At 34.8% G+C, this 11403-nt stretch overlaps 1 protein-coding gene across 2 annotated transcripts; it reads left to right on the forward strand.

Moving 5' to 3' along the window:
* Positions 1-1147: 1147 nt before the first annotated feature.
* Positions 1148-6876, forward strand: LOC6646965 (sodium-independent sulfate anion transporter). Of its 2 annotated transcripts, none has more exons than XM_015177355.3 (5): positions 1148-1231; positions 4689-5356; positions 5423-5759; positions 5819-6081; positions 6137-6875. In XM_015177355.3, the coding sequence occupies exons 1-5, from the start codon at positions 1201-1203 to the stop codon at positions 6671-6673; spliced, it is 1836 nt and encodes a 611-aa protein (XP_015032841.1). In that variant the 5' UTR covers positions 1148-1200; the 3' UTR covers positions 6674-6875. The 2 variants fall into 2 exon arrangements, with proteins under 2 accessions (XP_015032841.1, XP_002069700.1); XM_002069664.4 differs by lacking the exon at positions 1148-1231 and adding an exon at positions 4507-4618 and having other exon boundaries at positions 6137-6876.
* The last annotated feature ends 4527 nt before the right edge of the window (positions 6877-11403 follow it).

Genomic DNA, 11403 nt, shown 5'->3' on the forward strand with positions numbered 1-11403 from the left:
TAAACAACAAAACAAATTATCTATTAATAGCTTATGTTTTAGCTTATCTGTTCTTTTGTGTCCAGACATGAATCAACTGCAGCGTGCGATAAAATCTCCCGGCTGATAAACGACATTAAATACACAAACTGGTTCTGGCGAACGACCTTGGAATATGGGAACGATATGGGTATAAATACATATTTTTTACCGATTTGATAAATTTTTCGCAGAAATTTGGCTCACATTAAACATTTCATAGACAACAATAAATTCATTAACTGCTTGTTTCGGTGATAAGATAACACTTTAATCTGTTTACAGCCTCCATAAAGTGAGTGGGTTACCCGTATACATTGACCGCATATCTGTCCAATGAAGATGCCAGTCGTAATATATGTGAGTGGTCCAGATTTAGGGAAGGGGCTCCTAATTAACACCTATCCGGAAGCTGCTGCTGCTGCTGTCAAAATTGCGGCTATAAAGTTATTTCGGAATCTAAATTGGGAGAACTAATGATTAGACGTTATAAAAAGCCTGTCACAAGATGTCGCTGGAAGTGCGTATTCTTGTGTGTGTGTGATTGGACTTAACTAAACTGTAGCTCAAATATTGGCCAATCCACTTATCGACAGGCATCGTTGGAATTCAGTTGACCAGATGGAAAATTACCTGGACAGTTGGATTGTCGACATGTAAGGGTAACGATTTCTCTTATCAGAACTAAGAGAGATGCACCCCTTGGCCCCTCCAGCTGCTGCCACTATCAAAGTCATTATCATTGTAGTTGGTTTTTTTTTTCGTGCACCCGCCGTTGTTGGGCGACAAACCTGCCAAACCCCTTGGCCCCTTCCCTGTTCCGCCCACTTAGGCTTAGGTTTGTTTGCCCATCTGCCTGCCGAATGAGCGTTAAGTATGCCATTGTTGTGCTGATCTCGAGCAGAAAAGAAGAAAAAAAAAAAAACGAAAATAAAGCGCAAATTGTTTGTCGCCGTTTTCTTGACTTTTTTCATTTTTCTTGTTTATCAGAAAAATCTGCTCGTCTCCTCTTATTTATCATTCCAAAATTCTCCCATTTGGCAGTTTTCATTTGATTGTGAAGCAGTGCACTTGGTCTAGTTCTGTGCGAAATAGTTTATCTATATATCATTTTATTTCCGCAAATGACATATCCTTGCGATTAAAGTAGTTCCTTTCTGGCCATTCCACGGATACGCGAATATGTCGATCGTTAAGAAACTATCCTTTGATGGTAGGTAACCCAATTGGAATTAATTATGTAATATTTATCTGCAAGTTATCATTTTTGTGCTCTTAACAATAGATTGATAAAGAACTCAAGGATTAAAGTTCGCTTATAATATTCATTCCTGATTGCATTCTTAGATAAGTATTAAGCAGCTGTAGGAATAATACATGGATGGATTTATATTGCCAACTAAGCATTTTATACCTATATTAGATAGGAAAGTAAAGACTTTCAAGTTGAACTATATAAAGTTTTGTATCCTGCTAATAGTTTCTCGACTACGAATTGTCAAGTGATACTTGGAAAATTCTTATACCCAATTAAAAATTACTGATAAAGATGGATTAAGAATGAAACTAAGAGGAATGAGAATTATGATGAGCATAAGTTCCGTTTGACTCGGCTCACGTGCTCTCAAAAAACTTTACAAATCATAAAAACATTTATATGATTATTGGCAGTAGTCAGTTAGTAGCCTCTTAATTAAATTAGTAACAATATAAAACCACAATACGAAACCAAAACAAAGCTGGCCCAAAATGTTGGCCTATTGTCACGAATTAGCATTAATTAAGAATGCCAGAAAGTGTGGAACTAAACAACAATAAATAAAATGAAAAATTTATACATATTTCCGAATACCAATTACGGCAAAGTTTCTTCAATGGCCTTAGAGAGCAATAGCTTAGAATTTGATTGTTATAAAGGACAATTATTATCGAAATTACCAATATTTTAAGATGCAAATATAAGCAAAATGTTTCTGCTTGTTTTAATCTGATTACCACATAAGAACATACTATATATAGGTATACATATATACATAAGATAATGAGAGCTGCAAGTCACAGGCAAAACAAAATTTACGAAAATCGGAGAAAACAAAGTTTGTAGACAGTCTTTTAAGTTGGTATTCGTGAAAGTGGACTAGGCTTAAAAGACATTTTAATTTCAGAACATGGTAGCAAAGGGAACTCTATTAGATATATTTATGTATTTTAGTATGGTTTCTTTCCCTTCAAATAAGAACCATAAGTCGATTAATCTATAGCGATAGGATATACTTCCACCTAACAATTACTATTAAAAGCCTTACAAAAAGCTGCTGGTATTCATTCTTACTTTAAATCTAAATCCTGTGGATGAATATAAACGACCTTAATCACGTATAATTGTGTTTGTCTGTCATTTCTTTTGAGATAAGTTATCTTATTTAATAATATAAATGGTTTTATAATGCAAAATGATGTAGAGTTAATGACCCATCATTACGCTCAAGTTTTAGTGTTTAATGAAAATATATAATGCTTAAAACATAAAAAGAACCGATTTCTATTCGGATCTAGCTCATGATTTTGAGCACGAAGATTTAAGAGGCAACATCATTTCAAAAAGCGAAAATCGACCAGTTTCATAGTTTTGCAGTAACTTTTCAGATTACCCTCCGCCGGGGATTCGGCACTCTAGACTAGATCCAAAAAAATTCTGCTTTAAAGTTGGCAAAATTTTTGGCACAGTTTTCTTCTCCACTAAAATAAAACTATTTGTTAAATAGATAATAGTATTTCCGTAAATATATACTCAGTTAAGTATAGTTAACTATTTAGTTAAATAGTTAACTGTTTAATTGTATTCATACTGGGAAAAAAAATCTTGAAAATATCACGTAGCCGCCGTGTTGTAATCTAAACAATGCATCACATAAACTTCAAATTCTTCAACACAAAAATTTCGTATTATAAAAAGCAAAAAAATATTTAAAATACTTAAATATTGGTAATTGAAAGTTGCAATGCTTAACTGTATTTTCTTAACACTTAGTAGCAAATTGTTAAGCCCCTAATTAAAATGTTTTAAAAAACAACCTGCTAATCGGCAACACAGTAAAAACTAGAGAAGTTAAAGTAAACATATTTTGCGCTCAGTTTAAATATTAAATTTTTTGGCTTTGCTTTTCTTAATGAAAAATTGTTTTATAGTCTCTCAGATCTAGTTTATTATATAGACAGATTCACATGTGAACTTGGCCAGATTGACTGAGCTGTTGATGCTGGTCAAGAATATAAGTAAATATATACATTATGGAGATTGGAACGCTATCTTCTGAACACATTTTTAAGCATAAATGAATAAAGTTTAAGGTAGATAAATATACCAAAGTTAGGTACAAAATCTGTCAATGAATTTGTCAATGAATTTGGTTATTGTATTTAATAAACAATGGGTAAGTGAACTTTCCCTTAATACAGGAATAGCTTCCAAATGTTGCCTGCCAAGATGGTAAGAGTTGTAAAGATTTATCTCCTTTTCTACCGGATACGGAAAAGGGCACTAAGCTAATATCTCTTATAAACAATCTATACAATATATTTCAATATATTAGTAATGCTATCCATGTGCTGAGAGCAACCTTACACACAGAAAAAAAACAAACAAAAATATCAATTAGAGACTTTTACAAGCTATTTATGTGATTTGGGGTATTCGCGCGAAAGCTTAGATTAACAATGAAACTAGTTTATTCAAACAATTAGCATGGGTTATGGATAGTATTGTGACTAAGTGATACCACATGGATTATTTATGATGAATAATTTGTGACGTTACTGAATGAGATGTTGTGAGTGTTTGATTTGATATCATTTGATGTGGAATTGTCTTTGGTTGCACAGAATGTGCTAACTGAAAATTCATGCGAATGAAGAACAGTTGACTAACTTTAGCTCTCTGACATAGTCATAATATTAATGATAACAGGAAATTTATTAAAAAAAAATAGATAGCTACAAATTCTAATTAGTTTAAACTATACATTTTTACATATATATAGAACTCTAGTTGTTTATATGTACATACATATAGGAAGCATCAATTGAGGGCTGTAGAACAGGTTTTTGTTGAAGTATATCAACTCTTCAATAATGTTTTTTTTTCAACTTTAGTTATTAAAAAAATCGCATGCCTTCCATAACAAACCGTGTAGCCATTTACATACCTATATATACATATATAATTATTCACATATGTACATATATATATATATATATTGGTATATAGTTAATAACGATTTCACACAATTAAGCTTCGTGATTTTTAGGTTTTGTTTTGTCTCATTCGTTTTTGATGGGCTGAAACTTGGGATCGGGAAGAGATTTGCTTATTTAAATGCCGAACCAAAAAAATTCCCCCATGACAAAAAAAAAAAAAACAAAAAACAAACAAAATTCGGCTGAAAGCGTTATGGCTCTGGTTTTGCAGTTGGCTATTAGCGAAACTGTAAATCAGTACAGAAAATGCGTTGGCCGTGGAAGCATACATTTGGCTTGGAGTCCAGACGAAAACCCAATCGCCCCGTTCAATCCCCCTCGACAGTTGCCACCATATATGATCGTAGGATCTAAGCTGATTTTAATTAGATTTATCTTTAAATAATTTGCAAATTCTTTTGTGTACTTTCCAGCCAATTGCGAGGAGAAGGAAAAGTATACGGCTCAGAATGGCGATGAGTTTTATGGCGATAATGGTCACACGGTAGAGATGGATATGCAGAGCAAATACAGTAAACCGAAAGAAGCTCATTGGCTATTGCGACGCATCTATATATTGAGCTGGATACGTAACTACTCTCGAGAGCAGGCATTCGCCGATCTGATCGCTGGCATTACGCTGGGCCTCACGATCATTCCACAAAGCATTGCCTATGCCGCCTTGGCTGGCCTCTCTTCGGAATACGGTCTATATTCCGCATTCATTGGCTCCATTATCTATGTGTTTTTCGGCACTATTCCGCAAGTTTCCATTGGACCGACCAGTTTAATGGCCATCCTCACGCTGCAATATTGTGCGGATAAGCCGGTGCAGATAGTGATTGTCCTTGCCTTTTTGGCTGGTCTTGTGGAGTTGGCTATGGGCGTCTTTCAGCTGGGATTTATAGTGAGTTTTATTCCGTCGCCGGTGACCAAAGCGTTTACCTCGGGAACAGCGGTAATTGTGGTCTTGGCCCAGATCAAGAACCTTTTGGGCATCCGCTTGAAGGGCATTCCATCGTTTGGAGCTTTCTTTAGCAACATTCGTCCTGGTGACGCTGTCTTGGGTATCTCCTGTATTTGTGTGCTGCTCTTATTACGAGTAAGTTGCCTTGACTTGGATTTGAATTTTGTCAAAGGGAATTCAAATTTGTTTCTTCCCTTGAAGTTGCTTTCCCAGGTGAAATTCAAGCAGGATAATCCACTGTCACAGCGTTTGAAGAAAGTCCTGTGGTATATAAGCATCTCACGCAATGCTTTGGTTGTATTCTTTACCGGTCTCATGGTCTTTATATGGACTAAAAAGAGTTCCATGGAAGCAGTGCCATTTATTCTCTCCTCAAAGGTCTCCTCGGCCATGCCCTCGATCAAGCTGCCTCCATTTGCCTTCGAGTATGGAAATCGAACTTATGTATTCACGGATATTCTACATGAACTTGGCAGTGGCATTGTCGTTGTTCCCATTGTTGCTGTACTTGCCAATGTGGCCATTGCTAAGGCCTTCGGTGCGTATGCGTAATAAATTTCACTTTTTGTTCTTGCTAATTTATACCTTTGTCTTTAGTTAAGGATGGCAACTTGGATGCTTCGCAGGAGATGTTGACGTTGGGTTTGTGCAATCTGGCTGGCTCTTTCTTTAGTGCCATGCCAACTTGTGGTGCCTTCACCCGTTCGGCAGTCAGTCAAGCATCAGGAGTCCGCACACCTATGGCAGGCATTTACACTGGTCTCATTGTCCTCTCGGCTTTGAGTATCCTTACGCCCTACTTTCAGTATATACCCAAGGCCTCTCTGTCTGCCGTCTTAATTGCTGCTGTGGTCTTTATGGTAGGTGGTCCAGGTTTTATTTATATTTGTAATTTCTATTACAAACGATTTACAGATTGACTTGGCTCCCGTCAAGGAACTATGGCAGACCAACAAAAAGGACTTTTTCAGCTGGGTGGGCAGCTTCATTATCTGTCTTGTGTGTGGTGTCGAACTTGGCCTACTATTCGGAATTGTTGTCAGCATGGTATTCATTCTGCTGCGACTGGGCAATCCTAAAATTGAAGTGTCCCTCAAGCAGCAAGAGGCCATCTATTATGTGCACATTGTGCCACATTCGGATATCTATTACACGGGCGTTGATACTCTACGTACGGAGCTAAGATCGGCCTGCCGGCTCTATCGCAACGATTTTCCTGTTGTACTGGACTGCAGCCGTTTCATGCAATTCGATGCCACGTTCATTGAAATGCTGTGCGCTGTGGCCAAAGAACTTGGGGAAAACAATGTCCTACTGATCCTGCAGAACATAAGCCTGAAAGTCCAGCAAATGTTGCCTGCTGTGGAGAATATACGCTTCTGCAACGAGGATACCCAACTTTGTAGTCATCTGCAAGAGAAAGAAACCGCCCCCGTTGAGGCGAAAGTGTAATCGCTTTTCGCGTGGAACATCCGCATCAGGGTAGAGAACGGCCAGATAATTGCTGGCAACGGATATTACGCAACCATCTGTCATTTCAGTAGCTCTAGCTGTAGTCATAGCAATTTAGATTCTAGTTGTAGACTCTGTAAATACTTAATTGCATTATTATTGTATGTTTGAGGCATTATTTTTTATATACATATACATATATTATATTTTATATAAACTTACCTTGGCAAAATAAAGATAAAAGAAGGCAAATTCGAATTTGAGATAAGCTCAAGTAAACATTTCTTAGACAACTTGAATTGCAAGTGACGCGTGTGGGCCAGTCAAAGATTAGACCTTTTATGGTTTTTCGAGGAAAATACTAAGCTACCTTGTATACGGGAATAAGTGTGTGCATAGAGAATGTGAACCAAGCAAACAAACAAGGGCTGACATGACGTATGAGTAATTTCTATCGTTGGAGCAATTAAACTATATCGAAGGGAGAGCAAAAATGAGCCTCAAATGGTTCCCCTCGGTCGGTTTTATAGCTTCAATTAGTCTTCAGTTAATCTCTATCTACCTCTCGATAACTACAATATTCAAACTTTTAAGCTGCGAGAATCGCTATAATTACATATATTATATTTCTCTCTCTCACTTTCTTTCTCAATTAGTCACTAAACGCTAATAAAGAATGGGAGAATATAAGAGAACTGAATCACTGCGATATCAAACGAGAGAGAGAATAACATTTCTCGGAATTTCTAAACGAGAAAGTGGGAAAGAGCGAGTGGAACTGTTAAGTCTTTCTGATTGACCACACGTGACAACACGTGGCGTATACTTGATATATTTTCTAGAGCTATGCTTAATATGCTAAGAATATGCAAGAAATTAAACATTGCATAAATACATTTTTGATTACTAAATTGAAGTAAGTAATGCTTTAGTTTAACCTCCACAAACTTCAATTATTAAAATGTTTCATTCACCGATTGCAAATGATTTGGGATTATATGAATATGTAATCTCATCTAAATACACTTAATATCTTAAAATAAATAGATAATTACTTACCATTTTTTTTTTTTTTGTATTCAAACGATGAAATAAAAATCTACAATTTCGCAATATTTTTTTTTTCCTTTTGAAATTGTTGTTTAATTATTTTCTTTTTTTTCGCATTTTGTTATTCAATAATGAAATTATAATTTATAGAAAAAGTATAATAATACAGTATAACAATTTAGTTGGTTTTTATTTTGTTTGTGTTTTTGTTTTGTTTTTTGTTTTTCCTTCATGGTTTTGGTTTTTAGTTTTGTCATTTCATAGTACTATCAGTTTATTATGTTCATTTTGTGTATTGAGTTTAAATCAAAATTGTCTAAACGATTACGGAGTGTTGTTAGTTATTCTGGATGCTTCTGTGTGTGTGTGTATTTCTCTAGACTCTTGCAGACTGTTTGAAATTTAATACTACATAAATTTAACTACATAAAATCTCAACTATTTGATCAAAAAATTTTTAATAAATTAAAAAATTCAATACCAAAACTGCAAGAGTTAGTAATTTCTATATATCTTTTTTGTAGACTGACTGATCACGTTAGTAATATACATATATATATATCGAAACATTGTCTTGGTTGGATTCAGTTGGCTAAAATAATAATAATAATAATAATAACACATACAGAGTTGTTGTTGTTGTTGTTGCTGTTGATTGTAGTTTTAGTTTTAAAAAATAAATCATTTACGTGGGAAAAGTTAACGCTTTGTTTCAACGTTCCATATATATTGATCAATTGATATACATATATATGTATATATGCATGTATGTATATGTATATTGTATATAACATTCTTAGCTATTCACTGATACTGAAATCGCTTCCAACTCTAATTTTGTCAGTGTAGAATTTACAGTGCCAACCAATATTATTATGCCATATTATTGGTTTTTCTTTTCTTTAAGTGGAACTGTGTCTCTCTCTATGTGTGTGTGTGTGTTTTGGTATATGTCCTGCCATCCAATGTCATCCGATTAAAGTAATATCACTAACCATAGAACACATAGATAGGACAAACTCATGATTTTTTGATTGCAAACGCTAGCCTAGTCATGGAACCCCAGAGAACTTCGGGAAAACCCGAACGCTCTCACTCTCAATGAAAGCGTAAAATGGGGAGAGGGCAAAGCAGCTACGAAAAAATTTCAGTCTAGCACAGACTACAGAACGACGAAGGCAGGCCTACGTCGCTTGTGATTTCGTTCTGTCTATGTATGTGTACACTCGTCGGTACATGCTCAGGCTTCGTAGTGTGTGTGTGACGTGAAGTTGTACAACATCGCATTTCAATAGCTCGCTCGACCAAAATTTTTAATTTTCGACAAAACAGCGACAATGCGAATAAGAAATGCCCCTGTGGAAAGAATATCAAGAAATATTGCCATCTTCTTCGTATGTATCCCGGTGGCTGTAACGATAGAGTGCTCGCTTCGTGATGTGACTTGGGGAATGTCCCTGGTTCGATTCCCCACTCGAAATCATTGGCTTATATAATGTTTTTTTCTATTTTATAATTTTGTTTTTTATTGTGGATTTTTTGTTTCTTTATTTTTTGTTTATTTTTCTTTTTTATTCATTTATTATTTATTTATTTTTTATTTATTAAAAAATAGAAAAAAAAACCATATTGGTCGGTTCCGAAGTGGGAATCGAACCAGCGACATTCAGATCGCCAAGCGAACACTCTATCGGCACAGCCACCGGGATACATACGAAGAAGATGGCAATATTTCTTGATATTCTTTCCACAGGGGCATTTCTTATTCGCATTGTCGCTGTTTTGTCGAAAATTAAAAATTTTGGTCGAGCGAGCTATTGAAATGCGATGTTGTACAACTTCACGTCACACACACACTACGAAGCCTGAGCATGTACCGACGAGTGTACACATACATAGACAGAACGAAATCACAAGCGACGTAGGCCTGCCTTCGTCGTTCTGTAGTCTGTGCTAGACTGAAATTTTTTCGTAGCTGCTTTGCCCTCTCCCCATTTTACGCTTTCATTGAGAGTGAGAGCGTTCGGGTTTTCCCGAAGTTCTCTGGGGTTCCATGACTAGGCTAGCGTTTGCAATCAAAAAATCATGAGTTTGTCCTATCTATGTGTTCTATGGTTAGTGGTAATATGTTTGCCTCACATTTCTCTTCATATCTCATCTCATAATACATTTAAGTACATACATTGCAAATTCTATGCGCTTCTTTAAATATTTTTTGAATTATTTAATATTTGGTTTTTAGTTTTTTTCTGGTAAATTTCTTTTAATATATTTCTTTTCTCTTTATGTTTATATTCTTTCAGTTTTGTTTTTGTTTGTTTGTAAAGCAAGAGGTACGCAATGTATTTGTATTTGTTTTGTATGTATGCATGTCTCTATATATATATGTATGTGTGCATGTCTGTCTGTCTGTTTGTATGTGTGTCTCTTTGTTTGTTAATAAAGCAATTTTCTTTGAACATTAGGAAACAGTTTTTCTATGTTTTTAAACAGGATTAAAGCAAAAAGTTCATTTTTGGCCAAAAACGTATGTATGTAAGTATGTATGTATTGAAGCATTTACGCCATAAACTATGCAATAGTTTTCTTTTTTTTGTTTTCTCTTCCGATTTAAGTTAGTTTCTTTTTGTTTTTTTTTTGTTTTTGTATTGTTTTAATAACGATCGAAATGGCTTGATTGTATGCTGATTTATGTACGTATGTATGTATGTGTAGGTAAGTAAATACATACTAACAATAAGTAGTAGTGGAAAATAGCAAGGGCCTCACGATTTGATTTTGGTTTTTTCTTTTTTAATTTTTATCGATTTACAAAGTTGAATAAACTGAATAAAGGAAATATTAGAGAACCATTTCTTTTTATATGTATATATTATGTCCTTTCTGCTGTTATATTTATTTTATTATGTATGTATGTAACTACGTGTGTATGTGTGTGTGTGTGTACATTCAGAGAAATAATTGCTTTTAATGCCAAGTCAAATGGAAGAAAAATGATTTTAATGAAGAAGAAATATTTCTTAACAAAATTAAGCAGAAAGTATGGTAGATTCCTGTTCGAAGAAGTATTTATTATCTTTGACTTAGTCTTTCTTAAAGAGAAATGAATGTTGGATGTAGAAATATAGTCAGGGGGGAAAATCGCTCCTTAAAGATTCAATAGGCTGCCAAAAAGTATATATTTTTACCCTGTAACTAACAAATGGTTAATAAACAATAGTCGCATAGAAGATCAATTCGTTAATCACAGGACTTTGGCAAAAGCTCTTTATTTGTGGTAATAGGAGAGTTTTTTGACAGCACATTGCATACTTTAGGGGGCAAATTGTCCCCGCGTCACATTACTCGAAATAAACGTGGTAAATAAAACACCAAAAAGCTCTTTCCACATCAAGCAAGCATCAGTGGATCTAGGACTGTGACATAGGAGAACGTTTGTCCCCTAAAGTATGCAACTGACCAAAAAAGCATTTTTTTTGAAGTATATAAAGAAATTTTTCAAATGTCAAGTGGCTAAAAAGTAAGAAGCAACCTAGATCTGCCTATGAAAGCAAAAGTCAGACTTAAAAAACAAAAGATTATTGCATTTGAATGTAATGTTGACTTAAAAACTATTTTTCTCTGATTGCAGCGTCTTGTGTTTGATTTTTTTCTATTGACTATATATAGATATCCATATA

Source organism: Drosophila willistoni, chromosome 3R (genome assembly GCF_018902025.1).
Source record: "Drosophila willistoni isolate 14030-0811.24 chromosome 3R, UCI_dwil_1.1, whole genome shotgun sequence".
In the NCBI taxonomy this organism is placed as follows: domain Eukaryota; kingdom Metazoa; phylum Arthropoda; class Insecta; order Diptera; family Drosophilidae; genus Drosophila; species Drosophila willistoni.

What these genes read in the sequence shown, in the direction of transcription:
- LOC6646965 (XM_002069664.4), top strand. Translation starts at nt 4,522, where the DNA reads ATGCGTTGGCCGTGGAAGCATACATTTGGCTTGGAGTCCAGACGAAAA. An exon ending in AGTTGCCACCATATATGATC is followed by an intron (nt 4,619 to 4,688) that starts GTAGGATCTAAG and finishes TGTACTTTCCAG; the next exon opens with CCAATTGCGAGGAGAAGGAA. An exon ending in GTGTGCTGCTCTTATTACGA is followed by an intron (nt 5,357 to 5,422) that starts GTAAGTTGCCTT and finishes CTTCCCTTGAAG; the next exon opens with TTGCTTTCCCAGGTGAAATT.